Raw genomic sequence first — 21,705 nt, 5'->3', positions numbered from 1 at the left:
GTAAAATACGATAGTTACATAATACAGAGATAATTTGGCACCTATTGTTTAGATATAGGCTACTGTATCCGCAGCATATGCCATACTTCTACCCATCGCCTAGATGAATTTAGTCATTGTCACCTATAACTACATTTTATTTCCCTTCTTATAAAATCCAATCAGTAGGAGTTCCACAAAATGATTTCCCTGGAAACGGTGACCCAGCACCTTTGTATAATTAATACAAATTAAAATATGTTTGGTAAGTGTAATGGATGAGACTTGAGAATCTTTAACCATGGGGTTTTAGCACCACTCAGTGGTAGGCATCAGGCCAGATAAGGGGAACACAAAGCATCATGGTTCTTTTATCACCTGGAATTCAGACACAAGGGCCCCAATTCAATCAATTATAGGTAAAGAAAAACCGCACTGTGGGTTCATTAAAGGTGTTAACCATGTTAAAACGGACACCTAAGTTCTTTCTCTTGTGGACATATCTGTGTAGAGGTGCAATAATACTGTAGACCTGTACTGTAAACCATGAGGCCTACTTGAGAGTATATATTTCTTTGGCAGGCTATTGTAAACCTGAATAGATTTATACCTACAAAAAATTATGATTTTCTGTCCTCGCAGTCTTTAATATCAATGAACATTGCACCTGACAGCACAAGTAAGTAAATAATGCCCTTGGATTTGCTTCCCATAGGGAGCATTGGCTTATGACGCTACAGTAAAACCTTTGGATTCCATTCCATGAGAGGAAATAGTTGCATTAAAACAGATAATATGACAGGCCAGGCCTCGGGTTAGCAGCCACCAGACAGACCTATATAACAGATTGAGACATGCAGAGGTAATCCAAAAGGGTTTAAATCTCTGCAAATGCACGTGATTATCATTTTTTCTGGATTATTCTGGGCAAGGGCAAGAGAGAAAATGATTTGCTCTCCACAGAATCTACTTAAAGCTGGTGGGCTTCATATCCGTCTGGACGGGAAATTGTCAGTGGATCGTGGATCTCCTGGAGGTTGATCGTGGAGGTTGACCTTCATGCTGTCACCTTCAACTGAACTAATGAGACAATATACAGCAAAACCCTAATTTACTATTTCCTCCTTTCCCGTCTGAAAATTAAGACTAACAAGGAAGTGTAACAAACAAACATAGCTCTATCAAATAACCATCTGCGTTTGCACTGAGGCGATGAAACAAATCTGTTTCTCTGCTCTAATCGATTGAAATGGGTCTGACAACTCAGTCAAAACATTGAGATTATCAACGTGCTGTGTCTTATGCAGTGAAGGATGTCTCTCTCATAGCAATTCTTTAACAATGTACTGTATAGTCATTTAAAATAGAGCCCAACTCAGATCCACTGAGATTTGTATGTTGGGGCAGACTGAATAGTTTTGTCATTTCATAAAAGGCTATGGGATATTGCTGAATCAATCCAAGGCAATGAGGCAGGTTAAAGAGGTTTTTAATCATTTCAAAATGCAAAAAGATTATATTTTACAAATAAGATAGCAAAACAACAGACTTAACTATAGATGTGTACATCATTTACATTGTTTTGGAATTTTGGTTTGTGTGTACCTACACAACAAGTGTACATGAAATAAGAGTGGCATATTTGAGTGACACTAATCCACAGGACTAGATACAGCCATAAAGTAACCTAGAGCATGGAAATGTCCACGACCTACATTTGACATTGAATTTCACAAGGTACTGTTCGCCATTACAGTTCATCATTGTTTCTTTAATGGCGAGTGAGATTACTCAGGCACATATTTTCAATACCCTGTGATCGATAAACATTCAGTAAAAATAAACAGTGTGAGGTTACATAAATGTTATACATTTATATTAGCATTGTTGCTGACTGCAATATCTTACCAAATTATACAGTATGAAATTCCGCTGATATAAAAAAAAATGAATTGGAAAAAATGATCTTGAATTCTCTGTATTTGATGTGTGCGAACTATCGTACTTTGTTATAAAAAATAAAATGAAAATAGGATTTAAAGCTTAAAAGATTGTTTATAATATGACATGGAATTGGATACATTCTTATGTACAGATTAGAATTTCATCACCCGCTGGACACTGTCATATTCTGATAGCTATATAATACTCCTGTCCCCAAAACAACATGAAGTTCTGATAGCTATATAATACTCCTGTTCCCAAAACAACATGAAGTTCTGATAGCTATATAATACTCCTGTCCCCAAAACAACATGAAGTTCTGATAGCTATATAATACTCCTGTCCCCAAAACAACATGAAGTTCTGATAGCTATATAATACTCCTGTCCCCAAAACAACATGAAGTTCTGATAGCTATATAATACTCCTGTCCCCAAAACAACATGAAGTTCTGATAGCTATATAATACTCCTGTCCCCAAAACAACATGAAGTTCTGATAGCTATATAATACTCCTGTCCCCAAAACAACATGAAGTTCTGATAGCTATATAATACTCCTGTCCCCAAAACAACATGAAGTTCTGATAGCTATATAATACTCCTGTCCCCAAAACAACATGAAGTTCTGATAGCTATATAATACTCCTGTCCCCAAAACAACATGAAGTTCTGATAGCTATATAATACTCCTGTCCCCAAAACAACATGAAGTTCTGATAGCTATATAATACTCCTGTCCCCAAAACAACATGAAGTTCTGATAGCTATATAATACTCCTGTCCCCAAAACAACATGAAGTTCTGATAGCTATATAATACTCCTGTCCCCAAAACAACATGAAGTTCTGATAGCTATATAATACTCCTGTCCCCAAAACAACATGAAGTTCTGATAGCTATATAATACTCCTGTCCCCAAAACAACATGAAGTTCTGATAGCTATATAATACTCCTGTCCCCAAAACAACATGAAGTTCTGATAGCTATATAATACTCCTGTCCCCAAAACAACATGAAGTTCTGATAGCTATATAATACTCCTGTCCCCAAAACAACATGAAGTTCTGATAGCTATATAATACTCCTGTCCCCAAAACAACATGAAGTTCTGATAGCTATATAATACTCCTGTCCCCAAAACAACATGAAGTTTCGTAAAATAGAGGCTAGTCAAAAAGTGAGCCATGAAATGTTACTGTACAGTGAAACTGATTTATCTACAGTATTTGAATATAGCCTAGTACAATATTCTATACATCCATTATAACTATACAACTACAATCATGTGTTTGCATATTATTATAGTTTCATAGAGCCTTAAGCAAATTGTAAGTATGCAATCTCTGAATGGATCCTCTGTGGATAAGAATAAATAGTTATCCGCAGGTCAGAGGGCAATGCTTGCTTGACCTGTATTGGCAAGTTGACACATGATATCCACACTTACTATATATCTGTATATCAGATCCACCAAGCACACCTGATATGAGTGAAATGAACCTTGACACTTTAAGAGCATTCCTTATACACATGAACATGTATAATATTTAATATCATCATGTTGCAACGGCAAATTCGATTTGTAGCACTGTAATTGTAATGTTGAATAAATACTTGAATAAAGAAAATGACACCATTTAAAAAAATTGACAACAGAGTTGAAATAAACCGGCTTCTAGACAACCACTGTTCATTATTTTCTTCTCCGAGATATTTAGGATGATATGTCATCAGATATGTATAATTTCTGTATGTTAAGGGTGCACTGAGGATCTAGCTTTCTGAAGGCAGACCGTGGCCCTGTGTCCCTGTAGAGCCTTCACCCTCATGGGGTGACATAGTCAATGTGTCCCATGTTCTCTCCCACATAACCTTAGATAAGCTTCATGGTGAACTTGCCAGCATCCCCTCCACCCCCCCCTCCTCCTCCTACCCCCATTGAGGTACGGGGCACATAGTCGATGGTTGCTGTGTGTTTGATTTGCCCCTTGCTCTGGCTCCAGAAGAACATGAAGACGAAGCAGATAGCCACTGAGCTGAGGAAGGACAGGAAGCCCATGGTGGTGGCGATGATCAGTGTCTTGGCATCAAACGGGTACTGGTTGGCCACGTGTGCAGAGGAGTTGGCAGTAGGGGCGTGTGAGGACTCTATCCAGCCTTCGTCGGTGAAAAAGGGCATGGTACGGTTACGTGGGAAACCCTTCACATAGAGGCTGACGTACAGGCTGTCGTTGCCAGCTGCGTTGCCCGCTGTGCACTGGTATGTGCCGCTGTCCTGAACCTGGGCATAGCGTACCTCTAGAGTCCCATTGGACAACACCCTGATGCGCCCCGTAGTGGAGAGCGGAATCCGCTGGGCCGACAACCAGGTAAAGGAGGGCATTGGGTCACCGTCTGCCTTGCAGGAGAAGAGCACCGTAGTGCCCTCCTCCACCCTGACCTCCTGGGACCTGCGGTCTACAATGCGGGCCTGCCGGCAGGTGAACAGTCTCGGGAGCTCTTTCTCTGAGAAGTCCCGGAATTCCCGCTCTCGCACCATGTCCGGGGTGGAGCAGGTGGGTTGGCGACCGTCAAAGTTCAGGCGCTGTCGCCGGCGGACCACCCAGAGTAGTCGGCAGTCGCAGGCCAGGGGGTTCCCATCCAGCCGCAGGACCTGCAGATTCCCCACCGAGTGGAAGGCACTGTCCTCCAGTGTGCTGAGCTGATTGGATGTCACGTTGAGCAGACGGAAGTATGCCAGCCCCCTGAAGGCCCCTGGCTCGATGCGGAGCAGGTTGCCCCCAGCCAGGTGCAGTTCCTGCAGCCGCAACAGGTCTCCCAGCAGGTTACCCTGGATGGCTGTGATGGGGTTATAGGACAGGTCCAGGTAGCCCAGGTAGACCAGGTGGCGCAGCGCCTGGTATGGGACAGCACTGAGATTGCAGCTGCTGATGACCAGCGAGGTGAGGTTGAGGCCAATCAGGCTGTTGCTGGCCAGGGTGTCCAGCAAGGGCCAGTGGGAGATGACGAGGCTGCGCAGCCGATGCAGGCGGCGGAAGGCATTGTTGGGCAGCGCCGAGATGGTGAGGCGGATCATGCGCAGCCGAGTCAGGCTCTGGAGCTGGGACAGTGCCTCGGTGGGGATGGAGGTCAGGTTGCTGCGGTCCAGATTGAGCTCCTGCAGGTTCTGCAGGCCGGTAAAGGCCCGCTGGGAGATGAACACCAGGTCATTCTCCCCAGCCTCCAGCTGGTGAAGGCTCACCAACTCACGGAAAGTAAAGTCCAGAAAGACCAGGATCTCGTTCTCACTCAGGTCCAGGAAGCGCAGGCTGGGCAGTCCGGAGAAGACCCCCACAGAGATGATCTTGAGGCGGTTGCTCCTAATGCACAGGGTCTTGAGGTTCTGCAGGCCCTGGAAAGCCTCCACTTCAATCATGGCAATTACATTGTCACTAATGTCCAGATCCTCTAGCTGGGTCATCCCAAAGAACTGGCGACGACCCAGCGTCTTCAGCTTGTTACGAGATAAGTTAATGCGCTGGGTGCCACTAGCGAAGCCCTCAGACACAGAAGTCAGCTGTTTGTCAGAGCAATTCACTTCTAAAGTCTCAAGCCGACACACACACCTGGCAGGGCAAGGCCAGGGGAAGTCCCCTGCTGACACGCCCAATAATCCACACTGGAGCAAGATGCTCCATGCCCCCCATCGGACAACAGACTCCACAAACATCTTGCCTCCTGCCTAAAAATGGAAACAAAAAGGTTATGAACTGATAGCTAAAGAGCAGTCACGCTAACTCACAATGCCATAACAGATGAAAACAAAGGTCTGAATATATTTTAGTATTTGTTAAGGAACTTACCGATTTACTGCGAGGATGCAGGTTTTCATAACCAGTGGTGGTCAAGTTGGGATCAGACTTGAGTTAAGTCTTCTATAAGAGATGATGTTCTGTAAAAAACATGTCCTTGCAAGTGGCCTAGAGAGACAAGAGAGACATGAATTAATCTCCCCCCCAAAAAAACAAAAGCAAGGATTCTTTGTAGCATTTGTAAATCATGGATTGCAAATGCTATATTTATGGACAAAGCATGAGTTTCCAACATTTTGAGATAAACCTAAAAAAGTGGTGAATTTCAGAGTGGAATCAAGACAATAAAAAATGTATAATTATTATCAACGTCAGAGCATAATTAAGGTACTATTTAGAGCAGATGTCCTAATTACTATCGACCTACATCTCTTTTTAATACAAACAACATCTCTACTAATTGATTACCAAATAATACATTGTTTACCACTTTTACTCTGCACCTTATATCCTCAGTCTAAGTTGCAGGCTAAAAGGTAGTGGTACGGTAATGAAACATACGCCCATGACCGTGCCCCATCTTGATCTGCACAAAAAAATCCTCATTAGTGCATCCAGACCTATGCTTACTGATTCTAAAAACCCTGATGAAGGCCAGTTCAGATGGGAGCTGTGCCCCCTGGCCAGACATCTGGATTAGGCAGGCTATCTGTGGTCAGGGCCAGTGACATGTGAAGGCAGATGTGCGCACGTTAGCTATACAGGACCAAGTTGAGAAGGTCAAGTAGGGAATAGTCTAACATTCCCATAGAGGCACATCATACATACCCCAAGAAACAAAAAGGTTTTGTCGTACTGTGCAGGCTCCTTTTCAATTAATTAAGCAGGACAAGAAATTAGGGAACATTTTCAACTACACTGTATTAAAAGGGATAGTTCAACATTTTGGCAATTAAGCCCTTTCTTCTACTTACCCAGAGTCAGATGAACTCATGGATACAATGCTAGCAGCTACTGTAGACTTCCAGTCAATGCACTAACGCTAGTAAGCAATAGCTCCAGAAACTACCTTTGCCTTCCTTTAAACTGCACACAGACGCATACATTGCTTCATTTGACTCTGGGTAAGTAGAAAAAAAAGGCTTAATTGCCAAAATCTCAAGCTATCCTTTTAAGTACAAATATATAAAATATAATATGACATACATTTCAGCAACATTTGTGATTCAACTATGGTGCAAATCAGATTTTGGGAATGCTTTTAAAAGTTTTAATCCTGATGACGACTAAAGCACTGACTAAAGCACTAACTCTTATACTGACACAAATGCCAAAAACATTAGTTGTAACTGCAACTGCATTTAGATCTAGCCCTCATGAACACCAAAAGGCAAAATCTAAATCGACAACATCAAAAGCATTGGTGTAAAGTACTTAAGTAAAAATACTTTAAGGTGCTACTTAAGTCGTTTTTGGGGGTATCTGTACTTTACTATTTATATTTTTTACTATTTATATTTACTACTTATACTTTTACTTCACTTCATTCTTAAGAAAATATTGTACTTTTTACTCCATACATTTTCCTTGACACCCAAAAGTACTCGTTACATTTTGAATGCTTGGCAGGACAGGAAAATTGTCCAATTCATGCACAGAACATCCCTGGTCATCCCTGCCTTTGATCTGACAGACTCATTAAAGACACATGCTTCGTTTGTAAATGATGTCTGAATATTGGAGTGTGCCCCTGGCTATCCGTAAATAAAAAAAATGAGAAAATTGTGCCGTTTGGCTTGCTTAATATAAGGAATTTATACTTTTACTTTTGATACTTAAGTATATTTTAAACCAAATACTTTTAGACTTTTACTCAAGTAGAATTTACTGTGTGACTTTTACTTTTACTTGAGTCATTTTCTATTAAAGGCATCTTTACTTTTTCCACCACTGATCAAAAGTTAAAACCTAAATAAACAAAAGTAAAAAGTGATAGCCTACATATATTTCCCCCAACTGGTACAATGTGACGACATAATCATGTCATTGCTGATATCTTGTAAATTAATCCAATCAGTTTACTAATTGTAGCATTGCATTTGAAAAATTGGCCCCAAGATCCAACTCATATCACTGAAGAAAACATTCACTAGCTGACAAAGTGTTGCCAGGAACATCAAGACTTATGAAGGAGGACTATGGACCGATCCATTGCTGTGATTTAACTACTGCTTAAAACCAAAATACAAGTAAATATGGTACAATATAGCTTGCAATTATTTACCGTTACCATATTTCTTTGTTCATGCCCTTTCTAAAATATATCATATACTACTCCAAAAATGCTAAAAATCTACCATCCAATATATCAAATGAATATGCATATGATATGACTAATACATCAATATTATTAATATAGAGTGCTGAGCTCAGTCAAACCTGCGGGAGCTGCGGTCTCTCACAGTCCAACATCATAGAGACACTTTCTCACTCCTTTCTCGACACAGCCTTCTCACTGACCGGCCAAGTTGAAATCGGTCCCAGAGCGGCTTGTCTCATCACTGCTATTCCCGAAAACGGTCTTATAGCAACTAGAAGGGCTGACTCATAACCCATCCACTTGCGCTCAGATGCTTGGAACTGCTTGTACCATTCTAACACCATAGTGCAAGCTAACATAAATTAACCGTGTTGATCCCTCAGTGTGGACTTGTGAGAGACAGAGACTGGCAGGTGCATGACATCACGGCGGGAAGCTAGGTGGTCCGAATGAGGCAGGGCTGTCAGAGGTTGAGCCTTTAGCCACAGTGTTATAGAATTCCTCCTGCTATACAGTACCAATCAAAAGTTTGGACACTTACTCATTCAAGAGTTTCTTTATTTTTACCATTTTCTACATTGTAGAATAATAGTGAAGACATCAAAACTATGAAATAACACACATGGAATCATGCAGTAACCAAAAAAATTTAAATATATTTTCTATTTGAGATTCTTCAAAGTAGCCACTCTTTGCCTTGATTTTGCCTTGATAACAGCTTTGCACATTCTTGGCATTAACCAGCTTCATGAGGTAGTCACCTGGAATGCATTTCATTTAACAGATGTGCCTTGTTAAAAAAGTGAATTTGTGGAATTGTTTTCCTTTTTAATGCGTTTGAGCCAATCAGTTGTGTTGTGACAAGGTAGAGGTGCTATACAGAAGATAGCCCTATTTGGTAAAATACCAATTCCATATTATGGCAAGAACAGCTCAAATAAGCAAAGAGAAACGACAGTCCATCATTACTTTAAGACATGAAGGTCAGTCAATCCGGAAAATTTCAAGTACCTTTAAAGTTTCTTCAAGTGCTGTCGCAAAACCCGCAGAGTGAAGGAAAAGCAGCCAACAAGTGCTCAGCATATGTGGGAACTCCTTCAAGTCTGTTGGAAAAGCATTCCAGGTGAAGCTGGTTGAGAGAATGCCAAGAGTGTGCAAAGATGTCATCAAGAATCTCAAATATAAAAAAAATATATTGATTTGTTTAACACTTTTTTGCTACATGATTCCATTTGTGTTATTTCATAGTTTTGATGTCTTCACTATCATTCTACAATGTAGAAAATAGTAAAAAATAAAGAAAAAGCCTTGAATGAGTAGGTGTGTCCGAACTTTTGACTGGTACTGTATGTTCATGCATACACCATGAAGCAAGATTGCAGCCAATGGTCCTGACCTAGGGCTGACCCTGTCTGTCAAATTAGACAGGGTCAGGAATCTAGACTTCATCCACTTTGGATTCCACAGTCACACGGTATCATATTCATTTGTATTTATGCTTAGTACATTCTAACGGGTAAAAATAGTATTCTATTTCATGTATTGATCCAATTGAAATAGTTGTTGTTGAGGAAGCTGCTGAATGAAGTCTGTCCTGGGTGGTAAGGGTATTGGGTTTGTTTTGTTTTCAGCTGGACAGTTGATGGCAAAATGCCTGATTGGCCGATATGTAAAACTTTTGCATAACACCAAAACCCACCCGTCCAAACCTGTGCAGCGGCCAGCTCTTATCTAACAGACAACCACAACGCCAAATGCAAACAATATCAAAGCCAACCTGATGTAACATCCACTCAGACAATCCCATGGCAGATCCAGAAACCATGTTTGGTGTTTGGGTTGGATCCCACTGTTGCTTAATTCTTTCAAACATTTGGACTTTGCCACTCAGCTCTCCCCCACCATCACACAAAACTCATCAAGTCTGCTCAGCTGTCATCGTGTTACATCAAACTGTGGACAGATGTCAGAACATTCTCAGTGTCAAAACAGTGACCTTGCAGTGCGTGCCTAGCTACAGAATCCCCATTACTGACTCCATGGAATCACTTTAGGTAACCAAAACTGTGGCTCATGAGCCTCCTTCTCGTTTTGACATGACCCACAGCAGAAACAGAGCAAAACAACAACCCCAAACTAAGTTTGATCTGTTTTTTATGTGATTCATTGTTTTGAAGTGGTATCTGCTCTGCAGCCTGACTAGTATTTCCCAAAGCCTTTGGTCTTTCCTACCTCAAGACACATTTTCCCCGATCAGTATTGGCAGGGACACTTAGAGATTATAGGCAAGAAGACCCAATTGAACCGGTGCATGATGTCTAGCTGGGGGCCGCTTTGGATGGGCCACGAGAACAGTCTTGTGTTCATTCACTGTATTGACGTCAGTCCTCAAAACAGACACCCTGGCAGACTTTTCCTCCCCTCCCCACATTGGTCACTATCTAAATCACCATGGGGTTAGAAAGAGATTGCAGTGTAAGCCAGGCTGCACTTTGACACTTGTATAAGTGCTATTCTTAGACCAATTAAGATGGCTGAAATTAAACAACAGCACAGACCAGGGGGTCCGGGTGTGTGCATCCACTCTGTTGAAAGTGTCTCAGTGTGTATATCTGTATGTTTTTATGTGCTAGAAAGACATTGTTTATTGCTCCTGGCACCTGCCCCTGTGTACCAGCCTCTGTGATATGCACCAGAGTTCTACAAGCGTGTATTAAAAGGTTTGTGAGCAGAACAGCTGCTAGGCTGAGGGGGAGAGAATAGCAACGCTCTTCAGAATGCCAGATTTTTTTTTGCCATTGGGTCTGCCAGGGAAAGGAGAAAGGGCCCGTAAACAACCTCAAGTCAAGCAAGCCATTTCTGATTCAATCACTTTAAAACATTTTGTAAAGACAACGTATACCTCAATAATATTGCAGTGTATGTGTGTGTGTGTGTGTGTGTCTATGTGTGTGTGTGTAGACCTACGTTAGATAGCTTGTGTAATTGCATTACACTAAGCATGTAGGGAAGCCATAAAGAAGAGTATGTTTGTCTGGCTGTAAGCTTGCAACTGTGACAAATATGATTATATTAAACTGTGCCCACATTTGCAATTGCATTTGTTTCATCTGGATTTAATGTGTTTTATACAAATGCTTTTTGTGTGTATTTGCAACTTAAATGTCTGTGGGTTATGGAGAGTTTCTGGTCTTTGTATGGTGGAATGTGTGTCTATGCGTCGGGATGCTTAAGGTTAGGCGTTATGCATTGTGTGTGTGTGTGTGTATGCGTGTGTGTGTGCTTTGAATATGTTTGTATTTACACTCTCACTCTTTCTCACAGGCAGAGGCAGAAGTGGGTCACTGTGACAGCCCACTCAAATCAATCTGGTTCCACAGACACTGTTCTGTCGTGTTGTAGGGTGCACTATATTATAATTCTTTATCAAGGCAGTCAGTTAAGTCACTGCTCGCACAAAGTGCACTGTCTGCAAAATTAATAATAGCACAAATAAATGAGAAAAGATAATTGGTTTCAGTGTAGCACTGATGTGACATGCCAAATGAGGTCGTTTTAGTTAATAGCATTGACAGGTTGAATCCAACGAGGTACAATGAGAGAAAGAACAATGTCTGACAAGAGGAGATGGATGGTAAACAAGGATTCCAGCAAGCACGCTTTATAAAAAGGTGCTTGATTCTTCTGAAGGTGGACTTCAGCGGTCAGGGAACTTTCCGCCTATGGGGAATATACCAAGAATATATAACAGCGGCCAATTGTACCATTCTTGGATTACATTGGGCCTGTTACAAGGTCTCCTTTAGGCTACACTTTCATTAGAATGTCCTTCCATTTTCAGCATACCCTCTCTGCTTTCACTATTCCAAAACAGCTTTGAGAGGACAAAGAGAGCAACCTCTTGAAAGAGAGCCACAACAGTTTGTTACGGGTTGCGTTTTTCACAGAAAAGCAACTACACTACATAATCCTCCACACAGAACTGGACAGGTGGAGCTTTTCCCCTTTGGCACACTTACGGGCTGCTTGCTAATCTGATCAGAGCCATCCACAATCCTAACTTCATTCCAATAAAGGTAACCTGCTATGGTGGTGCTAAAGCTATAGCGTGGGTCCAATCATGTGGAACGCTAATGAAATGCACATACTGTCCTCTCTGGGTACAGCACATACTGGGGATGTTATCTCATCCAATAAATGTGATAAGCGCGGATGAGTCTGAAAGAATACATCATCAAATAAAGGCACAGAGACACAGTGTCCATTTCCTTGTGACCTCAGAGTAAGTATGCAGGTTGTTTCAACCATGCTTCATTTTGCTCAAATGGATTGGTTGGAAAATTAACAATGAGGTTTTATTATAGTGCTGTGATGTTGTGTTTACATCATTGATTAGTTTAATAAGTCCTCTGATATGCAGAAACACTATGGCAATTTAGTTGAACTTAATCAAATTAAAGGCAGAATGAAAACATGCATAAACATTAGTCCTAGTCCTTTAGCACAGTCTCTCATAACCACTGCAATGGCGAAAATAAGTTATTTGTTGGTTTGACATGAGCCCAAGGGTATTGCCATTTAAATCTTCATATTGTGACTTTTATTATGTAGACATAATGTTTATGCACAATCCTTCCAAAGGGTCTTGTTTGAGGCTACTGATATGGTAAAAAAAAAAGAGAATGACAGAAACAATCCTTTGAAATTGTCAACCCAGGACAGAGTTGGTGTGAACAGAATGCATTATCCTCCATAAACAGTTTTTTAAACCAACTCTCCAATACTAGTGATGGGCAGTTCCATGTTAAAAGCCCTATGAGCATTCACATGTGAAGTTCATAGGAGCACATCACATTTGGTGTGAAATTAAACCTACGAGAGTGAATATTTCTGGGGGGAAAGAAATTGTCCACCATTTTCCATGCTAGAAATTAGGAATAAACTAAGGCTTTGATTAATGGTCAAACAGATGGAAAAGGGGTCTTAGAAAACATCTAGCAGAAAGTCTTAAAAGGTATTAAAAATACATTTAAAAAAACGATTTGCCTTCTGTAAGTTTAAGAAATATTGCCTAGTATCATTCAGTTACCAAAAACCTACATATCTTTAAGATATTTCCTAATTTTTCTCCCTCATGAGGGAGGATAATGAAAGTTCACATAAGTAACAAGTAAAGGTAGACCAACCAAGTAGTTTTATGTTTTTACTGATAACAATTTGGTTCATAATTTATTAAGTGATTAAAACGCATTATTCTGTTACCAAATCGTTAAAAGAATAACCCAAAAAATCTGTAACAGACTGACTGCAACTGAATGGCTACAATGGGAATTCATAGTAGTCAGAAACCACAATTGGGTCACCTGCTACTGTCCTCCCTTCCACTGGCATACTGTTATGTTCAGCTCATAACTGTTTTCTTTCTGTCAAGTGGTGGTCAAAGCGTTTGAAAGCAATCTGGATAACCCACCTCTTACTGACACCCATCCATGAGCCCCCTTTCTTTTCATTTAGTGTAACCAACCCTCTCACCCACTGAGCACTGACCGACACCGAACGTCCATGATGTTGAAAAGCAGTGGAAATTTGGTCAGCCCAAATCTGAACCAATCATAGATGTCTGTTTCACAAGTTTGGACAGCACAGTACAGCACAGTATAGTACAGTACAGAAAAGTAGAGGTCAGTACAATACAGTAATGTACAGTAGAGTTTAGTACAGTAGAGCACACTAGAGTACAGTATAATTTACTCTATTGTACTGTACTGAAATTTACTGTACTGAACTATACTGTACTTTATTCTAATATGTGCTGCATTGTGCTGTACTGTGATGTCCAAACTTGAAACATAGACGTCTTGTCACGTCCTGGCCAGTATAAGGGTTAATGGGTATTGTAGTTTGGTCAGGACGTGGCAGAGAGTATTTGTTTTATGTGGTTCAGGGTGGTGTTTTGGAAAAAGGGTGTTTGATTTAGTATTTCCGGGTTATGATCTTTGTTTACGTATTTCTATGTTTATCTAGTTAGTTGTATGTCTATGTTTGGTTAATTGGGGTGGACTTCCAATTGAAGGCAGCTGTGTGGTGTTGCCTTTGATTGGAAGTCCTATATTAGTTGTGTGTGTTTGTTTGTTTAATTGTGGGAGATTGTTCTGAGTTTAGCCTTGTGCCTTGCCAGACTGTCAGTGGATCGTTCGTTCTCTTGTTTTTGAGTTCATTTTGATTTAATAAATGTTCAAAATGAACAAACACAGTCCTGCTGCATTTTGGTCCTCCTTCACCGACGATAACCGTGACACGTCTATGATTGGTACAGATTTGGTCTGGTCAATAGTGATGCATTGTGGGTACAAACCCAGCTAGCACATAATGTTCTGAGAACCATATGTTTCTTAGAGTTTGATGAGAGTGTGGTTGTCCATTGTGAATGTTCTCAAATTGTTCTTTCCATAAAAACCACAAGAAAACGTTAGTAACGTTAGAGAATGTTCTAAGAATGTCATTTAAAAACATATACATTCCGTTCTCAGCATCAACAAAATTATCTCTATCCTCTATCTTGTTAAGTGTGTTCAGGTGTATTGGCCGTGCCAACTTATTGGCCAGATCTTAATGAGTGGATCTTAAGGCTCCTTAACAGCTTCTACCCTCAAGCCACAAGACAGCTGAACAATTAATCAAATGGCCACTGGAATATTTACATTGACACCCCCCGCCCCCTCCATTTGTTTTGTACACAGCTGCTACTCGCTGTTTATTATCTATGCATAGTCACTTCACCCCTACCTACATGTACAAATTACCTCGACTAACCTGTACCCCCGCACATTGACTCAGTACCGGTACCCCCTGTATGTGGCCTCGTTATTGTTATTTTATTGTTATTTTATTTTTTTTACTTACGTTTATTTGGTAAATATTTTCTTAACTCTTCTTGAACTGCGCTGTTGGTTAAGGGCTTGTAAGTAAGCATTTCATGGTAAGGTCTACACCTGTTGTATTCGGGGCACATGTGACAAGTAAAATTTGATTTGAAATAAAAGATCCCAGAAATGTTTCATACGTACAAAAATATTATTTCTCTGAAATATTGTGCACAAATGACATTTACATCCCTGTTAGTGAGAGTTTCTCCTTTGCCAAGATAATCCATCCACCTGACAGGTGTGGCAAATCAAGAAGCTAATTAAACAGCATTGTCTACAGCACAGGTGCATCTTGTGCTGGGGACAATAAAAGGCCACTCTAAAATGTGCAGTTTTGTCACACAACACAATGCCACAGATGTCTCAGGTTTTGAGAGACCGTACAAATGGCATGCTGACTGAAGGAATGTCCACCAGAGCTGTTGCCAGAGAATTTAATGTTAATTTCTCTACCAAAAGCCGCCTCCAACATCATTTTTGAGAATTTGGCAGTACGTCCAACCAGCCTCACAACCGCAGACAATATGTATGGTGTCGTGTGGGCGAGTAGTTTTCTGATGTCAACGTTGTGAACAGAGTGCCCCATGGTGGCGGTGGGGTTATGGTATGGGCAGGCATAAGCTATGGACAACAAAAACGATTGCATTTTATCAATGGCAATTTCAACCTTGAGGCCAATTGTCATGCCATTCATCCGCAGCCATCACCTCATGTTTCAGCATGATAATGCACCGTCCCATGTCGCAAGGATCTGTAGACAATTCCTGGAAGCTGAAAATGTCCCAGTTCTTCCATGGCCTGCATACTCTGCAGACATGTCACCCATTGAGCATGTGTGGGATGCTCTGGATCGACATGTACAACAGCGTGTTCCAGTTTCCGCCTATAGCCAGCAACTTCGCACAGCCTTTGAAGAGGAGTGGAACAACAGGCCCCAATCAACAGCCTGATCAACTCTATGTGAAGGAGATGTCGCGCTGCATGAGGCAAATGGGGGTCACACCAGATACTGACTGGTTTTCTGATCCACACCCCTATCTTTTTTTTAAGGTACGTGTGACCAAAAGATGCATATCTGTATTCCCAGTCGTGTTAGATTAGGGCATAATATATTTATTTAAATTGACTGATATCCTTAAATTCTTTGAAATTGTTGCATGTTGTGTTTATACACTGCTCAAAAAAATAAAGGGAACACTTAAACAACATAATGTAACTCCAAGTCAATCACACTTCTGTGAAATCAAACTGTCCACTTAGGAAGCAACACTGATTGACAATACATTTCACATGCTGTTGTGCAAATGGAATAGACAACAGGTGGAAATTATAGGCAATTAGCAAGACACCCCCAATAAAGGAGTGGTTCTGCAGGTGGTGACCACAGACCACTTCTCAGTTCCTATGCTTCCTGGCTGATGTTTTGGTCACTTTTGAATGCTGGCGGTGCTTTCACTCTAGTGGTAGCATGAGACGGAGTCTACAACCCACACAAGTGGCTCAGGTAGTGCAGCTCATCCAGGATGGCACATCAATGCGAGCTGTGGCAAGAAGGTTTGCTGTGTCTGTCAGTGTAGTGTCCAGAGCATGGAGGCGCTACCAGGAGAGAGGCCAGTACATCAGGAGACGTGGAGGAGGCCGTAGGAGGGCAACAACCCAGCAGCAGGACCGCTACCTCCGCCTTTGTGCAAGGAGGAGCACTGCCAGAGCCCTGCAAAATGACCTCCAGCAGGCCACAAATGTGCATGTGTCTGCTCAAACGGTCAGAAACAGACTCCATGAGGGTGGTATGAGGGCCCGACGTCCACAGGTGGGGGTTGTGCTTACAGCCCAACACAGTGCAGGACGTTTGGCATTTGCCAGAGAACACCAAGATTGGCAAATTCGCCACTGGCGCCCTGTGCTCTTCACAGATTAAAGCAGGTTCACACTGAGCACATGTGACAGACGTGACAGAGTCTGGAGACGCCGTGGAGAACGTTCTGCTGCCTGCAACATCCTCCAGCATGACCGGTTTGGCGGTGGGTCAGTCATGGTGTGGGGTGGCATTTCTTTGGGGGGCCGCACAGCCCTCCATGTGCTCGCCAGAGGTAGCCTGACTGCCATTAGGTACCGAGATGAGATCCTCAGACCCCTTGTGAGACCATATGCTGGTGCAGTTGGCCCTGGGTTCCTCCTAATGCAAGACAATGCTAGACCTCATGTGGCTGGAGTGTGTCAGCAGTTCCTGCAAGAGGAAGGCATTGATGCTATGGACTGGCCCGCCCGTTCCCCAGACCTGAATCCAATTGAGCACATCTGGGACATCATGTCTCGCTCCATCCACCAATGCCACGTTGCACCACAGACTGTCCAGGAGTTGGCGGATGCTTTAGTCCTGGGAGGTCTGGGAGGAGCTCCCTCAGGAGACAATCTGCCACCTCATCAGGAGCATGCCCAGGCGTTGTAGGGAGGTCATACAGGCACGTGGAGGCCACACACACTACTGAGCCTCATTTTGACTTGTTTTAAGGACATTACATCAAAGTTGGATCAGCCTGTAGTGTGGTTTTCCACTTTAATTTTGAGTGACTCCAAATCCAGACCTCCATGGGTTGATAAATTGGATTTCCATTGATTATTTTTGTGTGATTTTGTTGTCAGCACATTCAACTATGTAAAGAAAAAAGTATTTAATAAGATTATTTCATTCATTCAGATCTAGGATGTGTTATTTTAATGTTCCCTTTATTTTTTGGAGCAGTGTATTTTTGTTTAGTATATATTTATTATCCAATATTTATTGAAAACAAATACATTTGCAGAATGAGAACTTGTCCTTCAAATACATCATTACAGTTGTTGATTAGCTAGCTAGCACATTTTTGCCATATTAGCATTGTCAGGAAATTAGTCAAAACACCTCAAAACAAGACATGGTATCAAGAACAACATAAAACTAGCTGAAACGACTCCCCACATGGCAGCTTCTTATCATTGCTGCTAGTTATCTGGCCATCCAGAATCACAACAACACACTGCCTTCTGCCCCAGCGTTTGCATTGTTTTTGTGATGTCAGCTAACCTGTCTACAGTACAGATCAAGGACCCATGATGTCATTCTGTTACCATCATTCTGTTACCATGTGTTAATCCACTTCACTGTAATTCAATAACCAAAATATATATATATTTTTTTTCAAACTCAAGGTGTCATACACTGCATGACCAAAAGTATGTGGACACCTGCTCGTGAAACATCTCATTCCAAAATCATGGGCATTAATATGTTTTCCACTGCTCCAGATTCCAATGGCGGCGAGCTTTACACCACTCCGGGCAACGCTTGGCATTGCGCATGGTGATCTTAGGCTTGTGTGTGGCTGCTCGCCCATAGAAACCCATTTCATGAAGCTCCTGACAAACAGTTATTGTGCTAACTTTGCTTCCAGAGGCAGTTTGGAACTCGGTAGTGGGTTTTGCAACCGAGGACAGGCGATTTTTACACGCTACGCACTTCAGCACTCGGCGGTCCCGTTCCTAGAGCTAGTGTGGCCTACCACTTTGCAGCTGAGCCGTTGTTGCTCCTAGACGTTTCCACTTCCCAAAACAAGCACTTACAGTAGACCGGGGTAGCTCTAGCAGATCAGAAATTTGACAAACGGACTTTTTTCGAAGGTGGCATCCTATGAAGGTGCCACGTTGAAAGTCACAGATCTTCAGGTAGGCCATTCTACTGTCAATGTTTGTATATGGAGATTGTATGGCTGTGTGCTCTATTATATACACCTGTCAGCAACGGGTATGGCTGAAATAGCCAAATCCACTAATTGAAATCTCCATCGGTGTTTTATGTGACCACGTTGTCCAAAAACGACTCTGAATTAAGATTCAAAGATGTCTGCAGAAATAATGGGGTGTCAGCTATGATATACTATATCTACAAAAGTATATAGCATTGGGGCAAGGTCACGTATATCATAGCTGACACCCCATTATTTCTGCAGACATCTTTGAATCTTAATTCAGAGTCGTTTTTGGACAACGTGGTCACATAAAACAGCGATGGAGATTTCAATTAGTGGATTTTGTGTATATACACAATATACACACACAATATATATATTAGTGCCGTACTAGTTAGTGCAATACTAACAAGTAATTGTTCAAATATATCTTTAATGCAAAAAATGTATTAGTGCTTGATGGAGTCACACCTGCCCAGAAACGAAATAATACATCTTAATTGTATGCATTTAATGACTCCCATATGGCTCCATGACACATATTAAAAAGATATGGCCGTTTTTATAGTGGGAGTGTGACTCCGTTACCGCGTGACCTTGCCCCAATGCTTTTAACTAAGCCTGCTATTAAGGACTGCAGATGAAGCTAAAAGCTGCAGCTGAGCAACCTGTCGAAATATATTCTCATTCCTGGACTGTTGGGACTGTATAAGCAGCCCTGCCTCACATAACTTTGAAATTAAGAACAAGTCCATTTACACTTCGGTAATGACGACCAAGCAAAACAAAGAAGGCACTGATGAAAAATACTTTCTTGCTTGACCCAGATCAGGTCAGGTTGAAAAATAAAAGTCAGAGTAAATCATTCCCCTAACAAGAATACTTAAATACTTCCTGTGCATAAAGCACCTCCTGATTAAAGTGTCTATTTGGCCAGTCACCAAAAGGTGCTCTTTGGCACTGTGCTTTGCCAGTCGCACTTCATTGTTGTGATATTCTCCTTCTTCTGTGATATGCGCTCTCTCTCTGGCTGGGGAAAAAAAGTTTTAAAAAAAATTCTACAAGCTGGATAACATTATTGTATCTTTCTCTCTCCCATGATGAATTATAATTGAAATGTTAATTTTAGTTTATCAGGCTGCAGATGAAAATCAATTATGAAGTTGAAAATCTATCATAAACGTCTAGCTATCTAATTATACGTTTTAATGGATATTTATATGATTGGCTCATCCAACGTATTCTAAATGATAAGAACATTTACCCGGCTCAATCAGGATTGCTTTAAAAAAAATACATATTTTATTGTCACCACCGGGAAAACGTAGCATTCTGCATACTTACATCGGAAGATAAATCAAGTAGTCTAGCCTTTGCTTCTTTGACAATATAGCCTAGCCAACCCAGGTACTGTATTTTTGTATATTTATTAATATTACGTTTTTGTTCCTTACATATTAGGTTGTGGACCTGTTCAATTTTTGAGTCAAAGGAATAAAATGGAAATCACAGTCACCATTTTGGCACTTATTGTGGGATTAAAGTCGAAAGCCATGTCAAGAACTCGTTTGAGCTGGTCTCTGTCCAGAAACCCACGTTGACCATAAAAACTATTACATGGGGTCTGAATTAGGCTGACCTATAAATCAATCGACGCCAAAGGGCGACAACACAAGTCCGCTCCTGGACTACTGTCCTGCGTGAGTTTCCAGAAACAAAGAAGTATGATGTAATTCATAATATGTTCAAAATATTGCTGCCCACAGGTGCTTTGTTCATATTATTGACAAGTAGCCAACAATGCAGATTGGTAAATCAGTAGCCTATGAACTATGTCTGATATAAAAACACAATTGCAATCAATTAGGGTTAGGGTTACACAATTTAAAATGTACACTGAAAATTGTATACAATGAACGAAAACTCACCAGCTAATGACTTCAATAAAACGTTGATAGTAAAACATTTCCATATTTTACGCACAACTCCAAACGTTCGAGTTCCTTCTCGCCTAAGCTTTTCGTGTCGGTTGCTGGTTGATTTATCATGTTTTGCAAGACTTTAAAACATATGCCTTGAGACCTTGCACAATTTAATTTGTCCTCCTTCATTAATTTATTCTGACTACTGCACCACCCTCTGGGAGTAGTAGGATAATTACGCTACGGAAAAGAATTTAGGTCGACTACTTTATTCTCTTCTGACGCTATCGAAAGCCCGCCTTCTTGCCCCTGCTCGTGCTCTTCTGCGTGGTAGTGATGCTCTTTGCTCGAGTCGCAATCTAATCCCACAGAAAAATATCATAACTACCTCAAGCGAACTGGAGGAAAGTAGCCTATTGGTGTACATCAACGAACCAGTCAACTACATGAATGGAAAACTTGTCCATGAGGACATAGCGCAACGACTAAGTGTGTAAGAACGAGTTCATAGTAGGCTACCATAGATGCGCGAATATGGTGGCGAAATCCCGGAGCTCTCAGCATTCTGACAGGATTTGTGATTTTATCCACTAGACTGATTGAGTTCTGGAAATGATCCAGGACAGTACATTACTATCGCGCCGGCTAGGCCAATATTTGGGAATGATAGGCAAATGTGCACTCTGGTCAGGCAAATCTTTTGACTTAGGCAAGACACCAGCTGTATAGAAAATAAATAAATATATAGAAACAAAAAACTATAGGGCAATCACAGTCTAAATTCATCTCCTTCAGGGTTCAGTTGGAGAGCTCATGCCTCAAAGTGTGCATACACATGCATGCAATCACTCGTGGATTTTCCACAATAATCCTAAAAAAACATTATTTGATATTTTAATTGATACAAAAACATATTGGTATGTTTGATTCTAAACTGAAATTGAGCATTCCCTTTAGGTTATACAAGAGATTTATGTTCAAGAAGAATTCTGTCTAGAACAGGGATTTCGCCACCATATTCAAGTATGTATGGCCAACCTGACAATGCCCTGAGAGCTTTACAAGTCAATCCAACTCCCCATCAATGGGATTCAG

General features: G+C 41.2%; 1 protein-coding gene across 1 annotated transcript; it reads right to left on the bottom strand.

The window, feature by feature from the left end:
• Positions 1 to 1,452: 1,452 nt before the first annotated feature.
• On the bottom strand, positions 1,453 to 21,152 carry LOC106580852 (leucine-rich repeat and immunoglobulin-like domain-containing nogo receptor-interacting protein 1). Its single transcript, XM_014162339.3, has 3 exons — positions 20,617 to 21,152; positions 5,769 to 5,885; positions 1,453 to 5,647 (listed from the first exon to the last, which is right to left on the bottom strand). The coding sequence occupies exon 3, from the start codon at positions 5,633 to 5,635 to the stop codon at positions 3,800 to 3,802; it is 1,836 nt and encodes a 611-aa protein (XP_014017814.1). The 5' UTR covers positions 5,636 to 5,647; positions 5,769 to 5,885; positions 20,617 to 21,152; the 3' UTR covers positions 1,453 to 3,799.
• Between the last annotated feature and the right edge of the window lie 553 nt (positions 21,153 to 21,705).

This window comes from Salmo salar, chromosome 02 (genome assembly GCF_965601325.2).
Source record: "Salmo salar chromosome 02, fSalSal1, whole genome shotgun sequence".
Lineage (NCBI taxonomy): Eukaryota > Metazoa > Chordata > Actinopteri > Salmoniformes > Salmonidae > Salmo > Salmo salar.
The sequence above is the reverse complement of the archived record's forward strand: the minus strand, read 5'-3'. Positions and strand labels throughout refer to the sequence as shown.

What these genes read in the sequence shown, in the direction of transcription:
- LOC106580852 (XM_014162339.3), bottom strand. Translation starts at nt 5,635, where the DNA reads ATGTTTGTGGAGTCTGTTGTCCGATGGGGGGCATGGAGCATCTTGCTC.